At 35.9% G+C, this 20,420-nt stretch overlaps 1 protein-coding gene across 3 annotated transcripts in view; it reads right to left on the reverse strand.

The window, feature by feature from the left end:
• Positions 1-684: 684 nt before the first annotated feature.
• STAM (signal transducing adaptor molecule) overlaps positions 685-20,420 on the reverse strand; it is a 93,307-nt gene continuing 73,571 nt past the window's right edge. For all 3 annotated transcript variants that reach the window (XM_066280175.1, XM_066280174.1, XM_066280172.1), the window contains 8 exons: positions 18,011-18,203; positions 16,620-16,714; positions 12,439-12,527; positions 10,211-10,298; positions 9,716-9,770; positions 8,623-8,776; positions 6,722-6,897; positions 685-1,974 (listed from right to left, as the gene is read on the reverse strand). In XM_066280175.1, coding sequence (XP_066136272.1) covers positions 1,749-1,974; positions 6,722-6,897; positions 8,623-8,776; positions 9,716-9,770; positions 10,211-10,298; positions 12,439-12,527; positions 16,620-16,714; positions 18,011-18,203 — 1,076 coding nt within the window. In that variant the 3' untranslated portion in view covers positions 685-1,748. The remainder of the gene's footprint in view (positions 1,975-6,721; positions 6,898-8,622; positions 8,777-9,715; positions 9,771-10,210; positions 10,299-12,438; positions 12,528-16,619; positions 16,715-18,010; positions 18,204-20,420) is intronic.

Below are 20,420 nucleotides of genomic sequence, written 5' to 3' on the forward strand. Positions count from 1 at the left end.
ATTAAAAGACAGAAAAATAAAATATGATGGAAAAACTATATCAATTAAACTAGAATACTCAAATTGAAATAAAGACTATGATCTATTTGGCAATGTTTATCAAAAAACAACATATTAAATTTTTTTTGATGTAAAGTTTGAATTCAAATTTTAAAATTTCTATTGGAGGGCAACATACTCTTAAGTCAGGAAAACACAACACCAGGGTAAAACACTTATGTTGAAGACGGTACTTGGAATTTGCAACTGTAATTTGGTCATCATTAAGATTCCTTGCCAAAGATGGAATCATTTGTCAAAGGGAAAGAAGACAGTTACCTGATTATAATGGTCTTAGAAAATACAAATTAAATTTTCATTTATGGTGTAAAATCTGTTAAATCAGTTCATTTAATATGATGTTCAACTCAATTTTTTAATTGTTTAAATAGTGTTAAATATTAAATAACAGTACAACACAACCAGGGAAAATTTAAATATTGAAGGAAATTAAAATGTCACTGGAAAACATATTTCATGTGGGTTAAAAAAAAGTATCCATTGAAAAATATTCCTAATCAGGAAGCCAACAGAATTCCACTAAAACTTTAAAAAGTTGAGAGTAGCCCCATAATCTGTTTTGAAATATAAGAATAAACATACAAACTGTTAAGTAAAGCCAGGAATATTGATTACTTTGAAACATCTGCTTATATCCATTTTAATGAAGAAGTAAAGGATACAATGTGTTAAAGACATATTTAAAAGACTAGTAGTGGGATAAGACAAACGAATCATTTTTTTTATATCCCAAATAATTCCAGTGACTCTGAAAGTGTAGTGTACTCAGTTCCTTTCCAGTTTAAATTTTCTACCCGCTGCCTCTATCTTTGGTGTCACTGCCACCAATAAACACAGTATACAGTTTACAAACCTAATTACTATCTTCAACTAGGAAAAGGTAAATCAACATTATTTCTTTAAAAATAAGATATAATGATCCTACTTAATTTTGTCTCATGGTCCCACAATATTCTGAAATATCATGCCAAATGTGAAAGTTTAAAAGGGAACATCATTGGCTATAACTGCACCAAAAATGTAGCTACTGTATGCTGGTGTGATGACAGCTAGTAGTATGTAGAGGCTACAGAAAGCATAATGCACATGTTTAGCTTACAATCAAAGGGAAGTTCAGTTTAATATAAAACTGAAACGTGACAATGAGTGCCTTCATGTCAATATGTTACAGCTTTGTTCTCTTGCAGTTTAAAAGGACAGTGTAATTATCTTTAATTTACACAAAACATTATGAAACGTGGTAGTTGTTCATGATTAAAATAAAATAGCAATGTAAATTAATTTAACAGTGTTAAATATATTCACATGATCACCACTGTGATTCAAAATAGCCACTAATGAAGTTACACAGCATATATGTACACAACATTTGCCACAACAATTTTTGTAAGTTTGACTTTTTGCAGACCAGGTAATTTTATGAGACAAATAATCTTGTATCAAGTCTTCCATATTATGAAAGGAATTAAATGTTTTAAGTAGTTTCATTCCTCTGGGGAAGGCAGGGGGGAGGGGAGAACCTCTAAAAATTTAGTCGGTGCAAATTGAAGACTTCTACTTTTCTTGAATATTTGAACCGGCTGACCAAGACAGATTCCTATAAGCTGAGGATAAACAAACTTTAAGATATCCAAGAATCTTATAACATTGTCAATGACATTTAGCAGGTCAGAGAAGACTCCCAAATCCTATAGCAGAGCCTTCTGAGAATATGGTTGTTGGGGCTGAGGTGGTTGTTGACTGCCTCCTGGTTGAGGCAGTGTTGAGGATGTTAAAGTATAGTTTGGCACATGGGACACACTAGTTCCTGCGTTCTGGTATATAGTGACATCAGCAGTAGCAGCAGCAGGAGGAGGACTGTACACTGCAGCCTGGCTGGAATATGTAGTTCCTTGAACAGAACTGACCATTGAGCTGTGGAAGGGAAAAATACTCAAATCAATATTGACTTACATACTGCTTAGAGATAAGAAAACTATTCTTATCTATATTAAACATCCATTCAATAAATATTTATTTTAAATACCCATAATATGCCAAATATGATGTTATTTTAGGTATTGGGATATAGTAAAAAAGAAGAAGGAAAAAAATTCCCCACCATCATGAAGCTGACATTCAAAAATGATAAATTTGTAATATGTCAAGTGGTAATAACTGGTATGAAGAAAAATAAAGCAGAGTGGGACCAAGAGTTCCTGAGACGAGATTCTGGCTTACGCAGTGTGGCAGGAGAAGGCATTTCAGAGAAGGGAAAATGTAAGCAGAGACCTGAAAAAAGTAAGAGAGGGTATCATGCCGATTATAGTATATAGGAAAACAAGCTGATCAAGCAAAGAGAATGGCAAGCACAAAAGCCTTTGAGAAGAGAAAATGCCAGGCATGTTCAAGGACCAGAAAGGAGGCCATGATGACTGCAGCAGAATGAACAAGGAGGAGAGGACAAAGCAGCAGAAATAAATGGAGTCAGGAGCCATGGAACGCACAGTGCCTCACAGACCACATTAAGGAGTCTGCATTATATGTAAGTGAGATGGAAAGACACTGGTTGATTCTGGACATAAGAATGATGTGATGTGACTTACATTATAATAAGCTCAATGTGGGCCAAAGATGGCAGATAAGGACCACAGTAAAGTTGGGGAGAGAATCAAAGTACAATTTTGGATATACCAAGTGAAGTATCTAGGGGGTTCACCAGAAAAAATCATGAAGAGGCAGTCAGCTCTTCAAGTCTGTAGACAGTGGAGAGGTAAGACTAGAAATACATATTTGGGAGTCATGAGCACACACCTGGTATTCAGAGTCATAGGTCTGAGTAAGATCCCCTTGGAAATAACTACAGAGAAAAAGCAGTCCATATTTTGAGCCCTACACCCAGAAATCAGAAATCAGGAAGACAGAGAAGCACTAGGCAAAGAAAATTGATGAGTGGCAGTAAGGTAAAAGCCAAACAAAGAGAGATGGTCACAGTCAAGTGAAGAAAGTATTTCAAAAACCAAATGACCATATTGGATCTGGCAATATGGAAATCACCAGTCCTTGACTAGAGCAGTTCTGGTAGACTAGGGGAGATGAAAGCCTGTAACCCCATTTCTCTTATTTCCCTGAAAATATACCCCACCACCACATTTCAAGGCTTGGTTTGCATACCCATTCCCACGCTGTGCCTTCCCTCCTGCTGCAACCCATCCGCTGTCAGTGCTCCCGGGCAAGGCGCACTCCACTGTGCACTATCCCATGCCACCAAAAAGTTCCCTCAGACTTGTCTTGACTCGTTGCCTCTGCTTCCTTTCTTCCCTTTCTCAGCCTGATATCTGAGCTTCTACCATGACTAAGACGCTAGTTTAGCTATATAAAGAGAAATACTAACAGCTTTACCATTGAGATTTCCTCCCACGTTTCTATTAAAAATGTAAAACAAACTATAAAATGGGCAATTTTTAAAATATTGCCTACTTATAAACTTTTCTTCAATTGCTAGATTGTTTCTAAATCAACTACTGGAAAACTCAATGCTCTTGCATCCTACACAGATTAAACAATTCATCATTGTAAGTGCTGGTCTTTTACTGCAACATTCCATCAACTAATGTAGCCACTTAAGTAATGCCTAATGGTGTCACACATTATCATTCAATATGTGCTGCTTTGTAAGATAAAGTGTATCTTTCATGGCTCCTACCACAGACTTTAATCCTTTGGTAACGTGTTTTCACAACTCCCCATTTTTGAAGCCATACATTAGCTCATAATAGAAAATCGTTTTATACTCTCAGCTAAGAATAACAGAGCTTGAGCATATTTTCTTGGAAATCTTCCCTTAATGTTGAGGCTCCTAAAGCATCCTGCAAGTACCTTTATTTGTAATTTACATATAATTACAATTTATTTGTATGGTTGCCTCTCCTAGCCAGTAAGTATATTGAGGTTAAGAAACTTTAAGTTAATGGTCAACTAATATGATCAGGGAGCCAAGGATGCTCAATGAAGAATGGATAGTTTCTTCCATAAATGGTCCTGGGAGAACTGGATAACCACATGCAGAAGAATGAAACTGGACTCCTGTCTTACACCATTCACACACACACACAAAAACTTGAAATGGATTAAAGGTCTAAATGTAAGAGTTGAAATACAACCTATAGAAGAAAATATAGGCAACGATTTCCTGTATGGGATAGCAAAAGAACAGGCAACAAAAGCAAAAATCAACAGTGGAACTGCAAAGAGTTTAAACTAAGAAACTTCTGAACAGCAAAAGAAACAATCAAATATTGCAAGTTATATATCTAATAAAGGGTTAACATCCAAAATATATCAAGAACTCACATAACTCAAGAGTAAATAATGACCAGATTAAAAAATAAGCAGAAGAACTAAATACATATTGACCTTGATTTAGAATTAAAAGCTTGAGTCAAATACAGTTGTTTATATGAAAAATAATACATTAATAAATAATAATACAAGAATAAACTCTCACATTCTACTATATTTTTATCCTACACTGTATAACTGTTCTTATATATTAAGTTATACATTTATAAATCCTTTTTAAAACTGCCTGAAAGCCTTTGTGAAGACTTTAAAGAATTTAAAAATACATCTCACTGGCCTAACTACAGTCCTTTAAATTCCCACCTTAAACATTAATTTATCAAATATTTACTGAGTTTCCACTAGGTGTAAAACTCTGTGCTACACAGTATAAACACAAAGGTAAAAGAAATTCGGCTCCAACTCTCAAGACATGATAGCTTAGTAGGGATACTGACAAGTCTAAAGGTGATCACAAGACAGTCCACAGTGTGCTGGGGTCCTCTGACAGCAAGAGAGCAGAACAGTGTTGAAGTGGTGGGAAGGTGCTCTAGTAAAGATGAAGCTAAGAACAAATAAGTAGGAATTAGCCAGACAAAGAGGGCTAAAGATGTCAAGGAAATGCTCTACAGGGAGCGCCTGATGAAGTGCACAAGTGTCTCTTGAGAGGAAATATTAATAGCTACAGTGTATCAGTAGTCAGGCTCCAGAATATAGTGCAGGCCCTGCACCAGGTACTTCACATCTGGAGTGCAGAAGCAGACAGACAGCACAACCCCCAGAGGAGAGCAACAAGGTGTTACAGCTCTAGAGCATGGCATGTTTAAACATCTACCAAATGATTCTCTCATTTACAAGGCCCTGAACTAAGAAAGGGTCTCAAGTAATCTCCAAGAACAAGGTAGCTAGAGAGCATGTGATATAGTAACTGACTAGCTGGGAAAGAGGCAGCACTTCTGGAAGACAATAAAATATCTAAGAGGTTCCTACATACCTCATGCACATTGGCTGATTTTTCTCTTTTTTTTTTAAGATTTTATTTATTCATTATAGAGAGGGGGAGAGAGAGAGAGAGAGAAGGGGGGAGGAGCAGAAAGCATCAACTACCATATGTGCCTTGACCAGCCAAGCCCACGGCTTTGAACCAGCAACATCAGCATTTCCAGGTTGATGCTTTATCCACTGCGCCACCACTGGTCACAATACCTACCTATTCTCGCTTTGTATCTGGTTTTTAAGGCAGTATGCTACTTTTTAAACAATAGCTGCTCTCTACCTGTTTGCTTTACTCCAAGTAAGGGTATTCATTTTTACCAAATTTCAACTTAAAATAAAAAGTCTTAGGACAGGAAAAGCTACACCTTTCTTTTTCTGAGCTACTTTCAGTAGAAAAAACCCTGTTTTTTAATGCCATTTAATAAGCCTCCTCGTTGCCCTCTTTTTAAATATCATTTCACGATACTAGATGTGACCACAAAGTAAAGTTTGCAAATCCCTAAGCATTCTGAGTGTGACTCTTTTAAGGATGAGTACTACAACAGTAAGGGAAGTATAGGAGCATTCCTGGCAACTTCAAAGCTGAAGAAAAGGATTCTAGAAACTTTTGTGCCTGTGCCCTGAAGAAATTTCTATTATGAGTCAGAATATCATGTCTTCTAGAATTACACACTGGTGAATTCTACGCCTACTTTTGTTTTGAGGGCAAGACTTCAGCTTAGATTCACACTGAAGCAGACAGGAATTTATGTATTTTAAATTACATAATATTTAATCATTTAACTACATGATAGAGAGCATTATAAGTAAATGCCTGTCATTTTACATTCAGATACTTGCCCCATGAACCACAGGGGCAACTAGTTTCTTGCATCATCTGTCTTCAAATGATTCAGCTTGCTGTGGTATATACTAAATTCCAACACACAGCAAAGTGAAGGAAATACATATCTTTAAGAGATAGCCCAGAACCATATATCCTGAAATAATGATAACAAAAACAAGTATAAAAGATATTTTATACTTGAGGAAAACAATAGTTATCAAATCTAAGTTTCATTAAAGTCCTTAGCAAATACCATTATAGACTCAAGAACAAATTATGACAGAACCAGAAAAAGCAATTCGATGAGTCAGTCAGAGGACTGGCTTGCTGGCTAGCACTGCTATCCCGCAGGGGCTCCTATAGAACCCACTCATCCCCACAAACAGGGCTAACCATCTGCTATCAGTGATGACATGTGTTCTGGAGTTCTCTTATCCAGTTCTTATGGTTCCAGATGATCAAGGGCACTTAAGAATTTTAACAGTATTAACCCCAAATGACTGTCAATAATCAAATTACTTAGGGTAGGAAGCCTGCGTCTGCTGACTAGGAAGGGCTGGGCTTGCAGATGGTGGAACTGTGCCTTGGCTGAGAGAAGACAGCTGCTCTGGGGGAAGACTGTAGCTCTGGAGATGGCTCATCTGGGCACTCCCTGCAACCAGGTAAGCACCGCTCTGAGGAGGCCCTGGATACACCTAGAACAGTTCATGATAACACACATTAGATTTTCTAAGATTTTAACAGATATGCCAAAATCTCTGTAGAGGCATTCAGTTACAAAATAATAATAATAATAATAATAATAATAATAATAATTACATCCCTGAAGTAGATTTTTATAGTTACTTCTGTTAGGCATTTAAAAAAATATTTTTGCTGAAGCTGACTTCTGATGATTTTTCTTCTTAAACATTGGCTAAACTCATGTTTATCTCTACCCAGAAGCAGTAAAGGAACTTACCTTAAAATTTTATACTAATATAATCTTTCTCCATGTTGATATTTTAAGTACTTCCCTTAAAGAAACCTCAAAAGATGTTTAAGAAGTATCTCTGAATTCCTTGTTTTTACATCAATCGACTGAGTTTTGTTTCTATATAATTAGATTTCCTAAATTAAACTTTACTGAACACAGAGCAAACTACCTTTATAAAGCAAAGGTCATTCAGCAAATCTTTTTGTAAAGGCCCAGATAGTAAACACTGTAGGCTTTTTGGGCCATATGGTCTCTGTCACAAGTACTAAAGTTGACCCATACTGAAGGCAGCCAGAAACATTTCATAAATAAAAGAGAAAGGCTGTGTTCCAAAAAAAGTTTATTTAAACAGATGGGAAGCTGCATTTGGTCCTTGGGCCCTTGTTTGCTTCTTCTTACATCTGAAACTATACTTGTTTGACTCTGAAGAGACTGAAATCTTAAATCCCCAAAGTCTAAATCACACACCATGTTCTAGTTTTCTGTACTGCTTATTTGATTCCTCTATCTCACATGTTTGAGAAGAGAATCCACTCCATGCAGGAAGGCTCTCCCACAATCATCAGGAGACAAGACAATCACCGCAGCTCTTCTCCTAAGAATCTAAAAGCATCACCAAGCATCAGAATCCAAAAGATCCTCATGACAGCTATCTCAGTGCTCATAAAAGCAGTATTTTTGTTTTGCAAACTGAACTTGAAGGGCTTCTTTTTTGGACCAAATTGAGATCAAAATCTGTGAGCAAGTGTCATCTAGCCACACACTACTCAGGCCTGGCTGCTCATCTCTAGGGTTATAGCCCTTCATTTCAGAGAAAATGGACCATGCTTAAAGAAAACAACTAGCCTCTACAATGTCTGTGCCACTCCCATGGATAAATGGAGTGCCTGGCTGACTACTCCTTGTCCCCTGAACTTACTGAGTTTGTGAGAAAGGAACTCTTCCAACAGCTGCCTGAGATGGAGAGGGCAAGGGCTTTGGACTGCATTACATGTGCTATGTAAGGGGAGGGGGGAGTCCAGATGAAAGCAGCTCAGTGTAAAACCACAAACAGCAGGTACTCAGAAGAACTCAGTAATAATCACTATTTAGCCAGAGAATTAGATATAAAGCTTTAAGAAATATACAGATGTTTGGGCCTCCCTCCTGAAGATTAAGATTCAATAGATCGGGGGTGGAACCAAAGCATCTGTAGTTTTTCAAAAAGCCTGATGGGTGATTGTGATGCATACACCTGCAGGAATATAATATTTTTTAAAAAGAACTATTGGTAAATTGTATACTATACATTGTACTTATCAAATAAAAAAAATCTTTTAAAATCTATTTTTATTCAAATATTACTTTTAGAAAGTTTCATATTTTACAAAAACACAGCTATTCCAAATAATGTCAAATATATATGAGAATTTGAAAAGATATACTTGCGTTTTTTAAAGCTTACCTGAGAAGTAGAAACCGCAGATGACTGCATATAATACTGCTGATTTTGTAATTTTGCATACATGGAATACATTGGGTCTTCATTCATTAACTTGGTATACAGTGAAAGTGCTTCCATCACTTTAACATTAAGTTCTGACAGTTCTGAGTGTTTTCTGAAATATTATACAATAATTGGAAACATAACTGCTATTTAAATAATACAATGCTCTAAGACATTATCAAAATAACAAAAGGTGGAACAAGTAGACCCTATTAAAAATTTAACCTGTAACAGAAAATTTCCTATATTTTAGCTGCAGGGCAATCAAAACCAAGATTTAGGTACTGTGCTGGGAGAGCTTACTGTACTTGACTTTACTCTGCAATATTTAGGTTTCCCTAAATGTCTAGGTTTCCCTAGATAATAACAGATGGGTCATTTGGGCTCTGGTAATGCTATTTATAGCAAACATGATTATAATAGTTAACTCTTATTTTCCAAAAGACTAATATATTGAAGGTCAAATAAATCCTCACTTAAAAAAAAAGAGAGTTGAGTCTAATTCTAATTCCCACATCTAGTAGAAAATAAGTATATAAAAACAAAAATAAACCAGACCCCGGACAGTTGTCTCAGTGGATAGAACAATGGCCTGATGTATGTATGTACTGGGTTTAATTCTCAGTCAGGGCACACAAGAGAAGCGACCCTCTGCTTCTCTCCTTCTTCCTCTCCCTCTCCCCTTTCTCTTCCTCTCTTCCCCCACCCCCTGCAGCCAGGGGCTTGATTGGTTTGAGCATCACCCCAGGCACTGAGGATAGCTTGAATGGTCACCAAGTCAGTCTCAGGTGCTAAAAATAGCTCATCTGATTTGAGCACTGGCCCAAGACAAGGGTTGTCAGGTAGATACTGGTGGGGGTGCATGCAGAAATATGCCAATCTCCCCTCCTTTCACTTAAAAAAAAATAAATAAATAAAATAGAACTTAAAAAATTAAAACAGAAGAAAATAAACAATATCAATAAAATAAAATGGCAGCTTTATCCCAGTATCCAGTTTACAGAGAACCTCAGGGAAGAAGGTGCACAATAGAGAGCGCATGCTCTTTCACCTGTCAATGTCTTCCAGCTTTTCATCAATGAGAGGTCCCATCTGGTGACACATTGCTAATATGACAAGATTTAAAGAAATATAAGAAAACACATCAAAGAAAGCAAATCTCTGATTTGATATTCATATAACTAAAAAATTATAAGATATAATTGGAAATAATAAAAATCATTAATAAACTTCAGTTCAGAGAACCCAAAATTTTCTTGACCTCAAAAATATTAAAATATTAATTATTTATTTTATAACACTCTCAACTGTTGAAAAAATATTTGAGTATTTTGAATATTTAATTTGGAAGAAAAGTATAAAAATGTGAATTCTACCAAAGGTTTAAATGGCATATAAATGAGACTGGGTCACAGAAGAGTGAGAAATGTTAACATTTTTTATATCATTCTCAATTTTATTTAAATATAAGCCACTCTGAAACAGAACAGCAGCTATAACCTCTAATTATCCTTTATTTGCAAAGTAAATGAAAAACAAGGTTTACCTTCAAGATGAAGTAACTCTGGAAGATCTGGTTGATCATCACTGGGATCTGTACTTTGCAACATCTGTAGCAATTGGTCCATTTTGTCCTACAGAAATTAAATAGTTAATGTGGAAAGCAACAAACTGTGATATATTCTCTCTGCTAATTAGATAATGAATAGAGAACTTTTGTAATTCACAGATATGGGGACTCAGATTTTGTTATGTATTTAGTATCCGTGAACTTTCTTTTAAGTACAATGTGAATCCAGAGCCTTGAAAGCTCAATCTACTTATTTTTGAACCTGCCAACAGAGATTCTCTTAAATGAAAGAGAGAGCCACATTTACACTGACAACTTGTAAGTTCTTCAATCTCTTATGTCACTTTGTTTTAAAGCAGCTGTAGATTTGACATGCTGACAAGTGTAACCTCTCTCTCAAGATGGCATTATTTATGACTACTAACAACTCAGTTATTCTTCCCCAGGGTGAATGCACCAGCTGTTTTAGAAAGGCATACCTCAGCTATATTACAGATGTTCTCTTTCTAAATAGGGGAGTAAGGGCTTAGTCTACATTTTCTTTCCACCAATGTTTCAGTTTATGATTTTTCTATTCTCCTATGTGGGAAAGGCTGGAAGGCATCTCAAGGCAATGACTTAAATCTATATATTACCAAATCATTTATAATAACCAAGGGAACTGATAAAAGCATCATTACAGAAATACCTCTATATATAAGTACATATGTATTTACATGTAGGGTTTTAACAAATCAAATTATAGATCTCACATACAAAAATACCACTGTAATAATTAAAAACTTTTCTCCATGCATGGTTTTTATGTGGTTATGCTAAAACATAGGTACATAAAGTAAATAATGTAAAGACTACCAATTCAAAGCAGTTATTTAAACCAAAACAAAAACTCTTATATAAAAGAACAGTTTGAGAGTTTAATTACTAGAGTGAAAGTGTCACAGCATAAAAGAAACTTCTGAAGTCAAAAAATTTTTATATTTTGAAACAGATACTATTTTTCAATGTAAAAGATTCACAATTTTCACTTTAAATAATCCAAAACAGAAGGCACACATCAGAAAAGTTTGCCTACAGCAAAAAAAAAAAAAAAAAAGTGGGAGTGGGAGTGGGAGGTTAAAATGAGAGTGAGAGTAACTAACACATGGATATTTTTGTTATGTTCACAGAATACTACTCCCAATTTGAAATTACCTATTAGAGAAATAAGGTTTCTTAATAGACCCCTATACAGGCCCTACATGCATTTTCTTATGTATTGCAATCCACAAATTAACTTTCCCGTATCAAGTTGGATACCTGGCTGCTAGCACAGTCTCCAACAAACTATTTCTCTAAAAGAGCTCTTCAAACTGTCTGCCTCTGGCTCCCCTAAGAGAAGGTTACAACCTATCAGTCCATTCACAATTGTAAAGATGACATTTCACTTTTCATCATAAGTTTAAAATGTTACCAAGAATGTAATTTCCAGAGCATTAAATAGACATTTAAAAATAAAAGTTAGGCCCTGGCTGGTTGGCTCAGTGGTAGAGCGTCGGCCTGGCGTGTAGGAGTCCCGGGTTTAATTCCCGGCCAGGGCACACAGGAGAAATGCCCATCTGCTTCTCCACCCCTCCCCCTCTCCTTCCTCTCTGTCTCTCTCTTCCCCTCCCGCAGCCAAGGCTCCACTGGAGCAAAGTTGGCCAGGGCACTGAGAATGGCTCTGTGGCCTCTGCCTCAGGTGCTGGAATGGCTCTGGTTGCAGCAGAGCAACGCCCCAGATGGGCAGAGCATCACCCCCTGGTGGGCATGCCGAGAGGATCCCGGTCGGGCGCATGCAGGAGTCTGTCTGAATGCCTCCCTGTTTCCAACTTCAGAAAAATACCCCCCCAAAAATAAATAAATAAAAGTTACACATTCTTTAAAATTCCCCCAAAATCTCAGAAGTGTCTGTAATAGCAAAAACACTACAAAAAAACCCTGAAAACAACCTTAGTGTCCAACAACAGAATAGTTAAATCATGACATATCCATTCTATAAAATATTAAGCAGAAATTTAAAATAATGAGGTACAACTACATGTGCTGACATGGTAAGAATGGGACTATACTGTTTTTATTTTTATAATAAAGAAATACATGCAATAATTGAACAATTTTTTTAAGACAAAAACATTTCAACTTCAATACTAAGTATGAACCACTCTATGGAGGAAATCACTTACTTCATCAATAAAGGCTTGTTCCGGTTCTGGCTCTATTGTTTCTATCTGAACCTCATCACTGAATTGTACCGTCTTCTTCTCTGTTTTTACTGTAAAACATACAACATTTACCTTTTCTTTATAATACACTTAATTTTTATTTGAGAATACTAAGTTTCAAGAGAGAATTTGAGTTCTTTTTTATGTTCCCCTTAAGATGAGAGATTCAATTTAAAGAATTAGGTTGCAAACATAGGCAATAATGACAGACTTACTTCATGTCAAGATTTCTTAATTTTCTCTTATAAAGATTTTACATTTTCCATAAAAGATACTTTACTAAAATAAGAGGTATAGTTCTGAAACAAAGATTAATCACCTATTACAAAAGAGAGTTTAGTAAACTGGTGAACAGAAAGCAAAATTTCACAATGGCATAAATGAACTCTGCAATTTAAAATAAATCTTTTTAAGTTACCCATTTTTAAAAAAAATTTCATTTCCTAGGCCATACTATTTCAATGCAATGACTTGGAAAGTCAGCTATATGTTTTCTAGTGTGTCACTCAGACTTATTAAGGGAATGACATCCAGGTCAGTCAAGACCTTTATAACAGCCTTACTAGGGATCTGAATTTTCCATTATATGAGCCTATATCTTTTAGTTACAATATTCTTTGCAATGAAAAATGATTGTTAAGGAATCCATAAAACCAATGGCCAGAAATACGTATTTCTCTTGCTTAACAAAGCGAACTTTAAAAATCTAGTTAATATAACATTAACTAGTACATATCAGAATATGATTAACATAGCTATTAATCTTCTCCAAAAGAATACCAACAGCTTAACAGAAATAAACTTTCTCTCTGAATTTTTCATCCTTGTATCAACATGGTAAACCAGTATTTATAAAAATATTAAGAATCAAGATGAAAGGAGGGTGGGCAAGGGGTAAAATTAAGGAAAGGTAATAATATCTATTACATTAAATGTGCTTAATGGAATGCATATTACATTTCCTCCAGTGAATCTACAATACAATACTGAGACATGCCCATTTTATAAATGCGGTTAATAGTGGCTAAGAAAGATTATAAATTCTTCCACAAGTGAAAGTTAATAAATGGCAATACCAGGATTTGAATGCCAATCTATCTGGTTCAGCGAGCTCACACTACTGGAATCTGGTCTGCGATTTTACCTCTGAGAACAAGAAGTCACATCACTTCTATATTCTATGTTGTGTGATCCCATATAAAATGGAATTCATCCCATTCATAAAGCAAAATTCCAATATAAAAAAAAAACAAACAGTTCTAGCTGATTTAATTTTCCTTTGGGGAAAAGGAGACATTTGTTACACATATTTTTGCTTTTTGTATTTTGAGCTATTAACAAGTAGAAAGCTGAGAGAGCAGAATTGTCTGCTATGCATAAGAGACACACGGTAGGCTTCACATCCTAACAGCTGACCATGCACAAATTTACAGTGCTTTGTCTTATATTGTAGGAACTGATACCATTACTATGTACACATGAGTATCTGTATATTGTGTGTGCACATATCTAAAATATTTTATTGCATGTGTAAAAGACAGTGCTTTCATAATATCTAATTGCATCTCCACAACAAAAACAAGCTAGGAGGCCAGGTATTTCTACTTGACACATTAAATGAAGTGGTTTTTGTTTCCTCATAAATGATGATGCTATGAGGATCACGCTAGCACTCCATTTCCAAATTCGAGAACTATATTACATAAATTCTGCTTCTTCTGTTTCTTTTTCATGTGGGTCCAGAGCGAAACATATGAGTTGGAATCCTCATCTAAAGTGCAATGGGAATTTAAAATATAACGGGGAAAGAAATGAGATAGCTACATGATGTTCATCAGCACTTGGATCTCATCCTGAACAGAAAAGTCCGGAACTACCCTATGCTTTCCAACAGTTGATTCAGGACAAGAAAATCCAACCCCCCCCCCCCAAAAAAAAAACAAACAAAACCTACCACCATCAGCCCAGGTTAAAAGTCAATGCAATATGCACTGCCCTTTAAAAAAGGGTCTACAACTTATTTTTGAGGTCTAACAAAAAAGAATTCCAATAAAGGAATGGATATCAGGAATCTGTCTCTATAAAAACAACAATAAGCCTGACCAAGTGATGGCGCAGTGGATAGAGCGTCCGACTGGGACGCGGAGGACCCTGATTAGAAACCTCGAAGTTGGAGCAAGGTTAGAGCAAGGTTCACCAGGTTAAACCCAAAGTCACTGGCTCGAGCAAGGGGGTCACTCGGTCGGCTGTAGCCCTCCAGTCAAGGCACATATGAGAAAGCAATTAATGAACAACTAAGGTGTCGCAATGAAGAGTTGATGCTTCTCATCTCTCTCCATTCCTGTCTCTGTCCCGCTCTCTTGGTAATAATAACTACGAGAGGGCATCATTTATCAAAGATTTGTAATTATGTTTTGTTGTAAAAGCCTTCTCTTGAAAGAGAAGCATTCTTACATTTTTAAAGAAAAGTATCTCTTTATTGTTAACATCTCTCTATGTATACTCTTCTGTATCATTTATTGTATAAATATTCATATATATATATATATAAGGTCTACCGGAAAGTTCTGTCCGTTTCTATCACAAGTTTCGACATGTAAGCACATGTTTATTTGGCGCATGTGTGCCTATTTTTATCACTAAATGTATACATACTGACGTAGCAAATGAACTAAAACAAAGTTGATTCACGTTAGTCTTATGTGTGAAGCGATAGTGTACCCATGGCTACTGATCAAGTTCATTTACGCCACTGTAATTTTTACGAATTTTAACAAGGAAGAAATGCTACAGAAGCATGTCTATCTCATCCATCATATTCCCCAGACTTAGCACCCTCCAACTATCACTTGTTTTTGTCCTTACAAAATTTTTTGAAGGGCAAAAAATTCAAAAATGAAGAAGATATCAAACAAGCACTGGTTCCATTTTTCACATCAAAAGATAAAACATTTTTCAAAAATGGGATATACAAATTGCCCTCACGCTGGCAAGAAACCATTAATAATAATGGCAGTTATATTATTTAATAAAGTTTACTGACGGTAAGAAAAATTTGTATTTTGTTTTATTCCAAAAACGGACAGAACTTTCCGGTAGACATTATATAATCTGCATTCTGATAAGATTCAGTACTTGGTGCTGTTGGAAATAAAAAGATGACTATGACAAAGATCCATTCTTAAAATTCTTGTAAACTAAAAAGACCTAAGCTTCTTGCAGTTTATAACTTTGATTCCTTCTAGTAGTCATTATATAGACAGATGAGATAAGCTGAGATATCCTGCCAGATAACTCTAGTTTACCAACTTACACATAAAAACTCTTTAAATCTAAAAATTCCAATTACTAATAGAAATCTTTCTAGACTAAAACATGTTTCCTTAAACAGAAGGAAGCTTTGACTCAATCTTGATGATTCACACTCATCATTATGAAGATTAATTAAAAGAATATTATGAAAAAATATAGTCAATGGCATAGCAATATTTTGATAGGCTACCACCAGTTAAGATTTCCTGCAACTATTATGCCTGTTAGTAATATCGCTTCCTGCTTGGCCCCACTTTCTAGTTTACTTCTCCTAGTCAGCAAAGATTTGGAAACCAAATAAAAAACTATTTATATGATTAGTCATGGCTGGTTCTGAAGATCTGACCTGAGGGTTTAAGAAAGCTATTAATATTGCCAGAAGCCACAGCTTCCAAATTTGAGGCTAGAACACTAGAGAAATGGTCTCAGTCTTTAAATAGGAAGAGTGCTCCATGAGGTTACACTACATTTGTCACTTAGATCATGATAGTAATGGAAATGCACAACGCATACATTCTGTTAACACTTTTTAATGTGCATTTTCACAACAGCACATATATACACATATGTGTAGGTATACAGATATATATATATATATATATTTTTTTTAAATAGTCCATAGTCTCTCTAAAGATCATCTTGGTAGACAAATGATTGCAATTCTTAGATAATTTCTGTTAAATATTTTACTGACCAGGAACTTGCATTTAAATAAACTCCTGAAGGCACTAACATTTGTAAACCCCCACTCTAGAAAGTTGAGTTTACTCAACTTTCATTAAGAAAAGGATTACCAATTACCATCCATTGACAGACTAGAAAATACTTACTCATTTCTGGTTCAGCAGTGAGATCTGCAGTTACAAAATTAGAGGGGAATAGCCCCATGCCTTGATGGGTCTCACCTTTCCACCAGTTGGGATCACTGTGAGGAACAAAAAAGAATATTTGACTACAAAAAAGATTTTTATTTCTATGAATCTTTCCCTTTTGTAGTGTTAAACTTACATTATTTCCAGATTTGAATGAAATGAATGTATCATTATTACAAATAAAAGATGAGGCCTCAGAGAAAATAGTTATTAAACACACAGTTCTTTATCTTCTGGAAGACTGGTGAATGCTCTGGGGATCTAATATAAGGCTCTGAACTCTCTCCAAAAAAAAAAAAAAAAAAAAGAGATACCTGCACTTAACTGTCAACTTCAGGAGGCTCATGGGCTCCAATATGAGAATCCTTTGTAATAGAATACATGGTAGGATCTCAATCAAGATGTCCATTTTTAAATCAGTGTGCTATCTAGTGCATATCAGCAAATCTTTCCTCACAAGAAAACAGACAACAGATGACATTGTTTATAGCACCAAACACTCATAAGGAGCACACTTCAAAGTTCATATCCATGATCACAACTGTATCCCAGTGTCTAGTATAAGAAAAGCTAGCAAGCACTCAATACTTTTGAATGAATGAATGAATAATCAAAGTTTTGTGTAATATACAGCAAAACAACTCAAAAGTAACTTCCTTTTCTTCCACTCAAGAAATCATATTATAGTATGATATAGAAATAACCATAAATCTATTTGAATTTGTTTTTCAAAATCACTAGAAAAGTTTGGTACTTCACTATCAGTAACTATTTTCATGTATGGAGCTGTAGTAAAAAAGACAGATGCTCTGAATTACCTCCCCATCATAATGTAAATAAATGTATATACCGTATTTTATTAAATATTTTAACACACCATTTGGTCCTTAAAACCCTAGGTCTGTCTTATGGTCAAGTGCATCTTATGGAGCAAAAATACGGTAATTTCATGTAAAATGAATTTGTTCCAAACAAATACAAGCAATACATAAATTCACTATATTCTGTAGTTCTCACAAATTTCATAAATACATATACATATTTTGTATATTTTCTAAAATCTTAACTATTTTATTAATTTAACAATTTATATTATTAGATGGCACCAGAAATGAACAGATTAAACTAGGTCTGCAAAAAAAAAAAAATTAAAACTATTTAAATAGGTAAGAAAAAAATTAAATTACAAAATAAGAATCCAGCCAGTATAACATAAGCAAAGCAACCAATTGTGATACAAAGAAAATACCTGGGTCAATATTTTTTCAAATGCATTTGTTGAAAGCATCCAACAGGAATAATTTGAAACACAAAATATGTCGTATATTTTTATGTGAATGTTAAATCACCTGTCATCAAGAACTGTAATAATTTCTCCAGCTTTAAAAGTCAGTTCATTATCTTCAGCAGCTTCAAAGTCATATATAGCACGAACTTTTCGGCCTTCATGTTGGTGGTTAGTTAAGAGATTGGATGTGCTTGGATACAAAGTGGAAAGAGTGGTGGACTGCTGCCTTTGTTCCTTCAGGGACAACTCAATGGCTAGAAAATAATGGGTTTAAAAAGACCCAAAGTGTTAATATATCCAATATTCCAAAGAAGTATAAAAAAGATCTGAAGGTAAAAGTATTATTTTCTCAAAAGCGTATCTGGAAACTAGGATATATCCTGACATAATAATCTGAACAAATATCATTTTATCAATTTTTTTCATTCATTCACAAGAGAAAGTTCAAAAACATTTAAAAAATTGAACAGCATGATGGCTATTTTTACTGAATGAATACAATTGAAATAATTCTGGGTAATAAAAAGATATAAATATTCACATCCATTTATAAAACTTTAACTGCAGATATCTTTTCTTTTATCTTTTATGTATTCCTATAGCTTAAGTTTACAAAATGATAATCTAAATCACTTGAGAAGAGTCTCAAGCCTCATTGGGGACTTACTAAACAAGAGCCTCAAATGTAGTATAGCTGAGAACCTGTATTTTATTGCTCCAAATATAATTCTTGTACAATCAGTCTAAGAGTTGAAATTTAAAATAACTACAGTATAGTCTCATCTAAAAATTTCCCCAAATAGATTTCAAATGTGTCCCCTCTATCTCCACCACTTCTCCCCCAATGCAGGCCGGCCATCACCATGTGTCATGTAGGCTTTGCCATGTAATGACAGGAATTACCTTGCTTTCAAATCAACCTTTAACCCCTTCTTCCCTCCACCTCTGTTCTAGATTAAAAAAAGACCTAATGAGAAAGTAAAACTTTAAAACTATTATAAGAGAAGAAAGGAAAGTATCTTTTAGGATCTTGAAGTATGAAAAAATATCTTAAGACATAAAAAAGCAAAAATAAAAGCAAAAATTTTGACTATATCAAAATTTAGAACTTGTTCAATTAAATACACCATTATCGAAAATAAATAAATAAATACACCATTATCAATTTAAAGTTTAAGCCAAACTTCAAGAGTAGATATCTACTACAGATATAACAGGCAAAAGATTAGTATCCAAAATAAAGACTTCCTACATGATTATTATATTATTATATTATTTTATGTGAGAGGAGGAAAGATAGTGAGACAGACTCCAGTATATGCCTCAACCAGGATCTATTTGGCAACCTGTCTTGGGCCGATGCTCAAATCAACCAAGCTATTTTTTTTTTTTTTTGTATTTTTCTGAAGCTGGAAACGGGGAGAGACAGTCAGACAGACTCCCGCATGCGACTGGGATCCACCCGGCACGCCCACCAGGGGCTAGGCTCTTCCCACCAGGGGGCGATGCTCTGCCCCTCTGGGATCGCTCTGTTGCGACCAGAGCCACTCTAGTGCCTGGGGCAGAGGCCACAGAGCCATCCCCAGAGCCCGGGCCATCTTTGCTCCAATGGAGCCTCAGCTGCGGGAGGGGAAGAGAGAGACAGAGAGGAAGGAGAGGGGGAGGGGTGGAGAATCAAATGGGCGCTTCTCCTGTGTGCCCTAGCCAGCAATCGAACCCGGGACTTCTGCACGCCAGGCCGATGCTCTACCACTGAGCCAACCGGCCAGGGCCAACCAAGCTATTTTTAACACTTGAGGCTGACATACTTGGACCAACCAAGCTATCCTCAGCACCCAGGGAAACACTTGTATCAATTGAGCTACTGGCCGTGGGAGGGGAAGAGGGAGAAAAAGAGAAGAGGGAAGAGGAGAGAAGCAGATGGTAGCATCTCTTGTGTGCCCTGATGGGAATCGAACCCAGGATGTCCATACACTGGGCTGACACTTTATACCCTGAGCTACTGACCATAGCCAATTATGTTTTTTTAAAAAAAGAATCAGCCTTGGCTGGTTGGCTCAGCAGCAGAGCATCGGCCCAGCGTGTGGAAGTCCTGGGTTCGATTCCCGGTCAGGGCACACAGGAGAAGCACCCTTCTGTTTCTCCACCCTCCCTCCTCTCCTTCCTCTCCTCTTCTAGTCCTACAGCCAAGGCTCCATTGGAGCAAAGTTGGCCTGGGTTGTGAGGACGGTTCCATGGCACTAGAGTGGCTCTGGCTGCACTAGAGTGGCTCTGGCTGCAACAAAGCAACGCCCCAGATGGGCAGAGCATCGCTCTCTTGGTGAGCATGCCAGGTGGATCCCGGTCAGGCGCATGCAGGAGTCTGACTGCCTCCCTGCTTCTAACTTCAGAAAAATACAAAAAAAAAAAAAAAAAATTAAATCAATAGAAAGAGGAACCAGTACAGCTAATAAAAATACAAAAATAAAGAA

This window comes from Saccopteryx bilineata, chromosome 5, assembly GCF_036850765.1.
Source record: "Saccopteryx bilineata isolate mSacBil1 chromosome 5, mSacBil1_pri_phased_curated, whole genome shotgun sequence".
NCBI lineage: Eukaryota > Metazoa > Chordata > Mammalia > Chiroptera > Emballonuridae > Saccopteryx > Saccopteryx bilineata.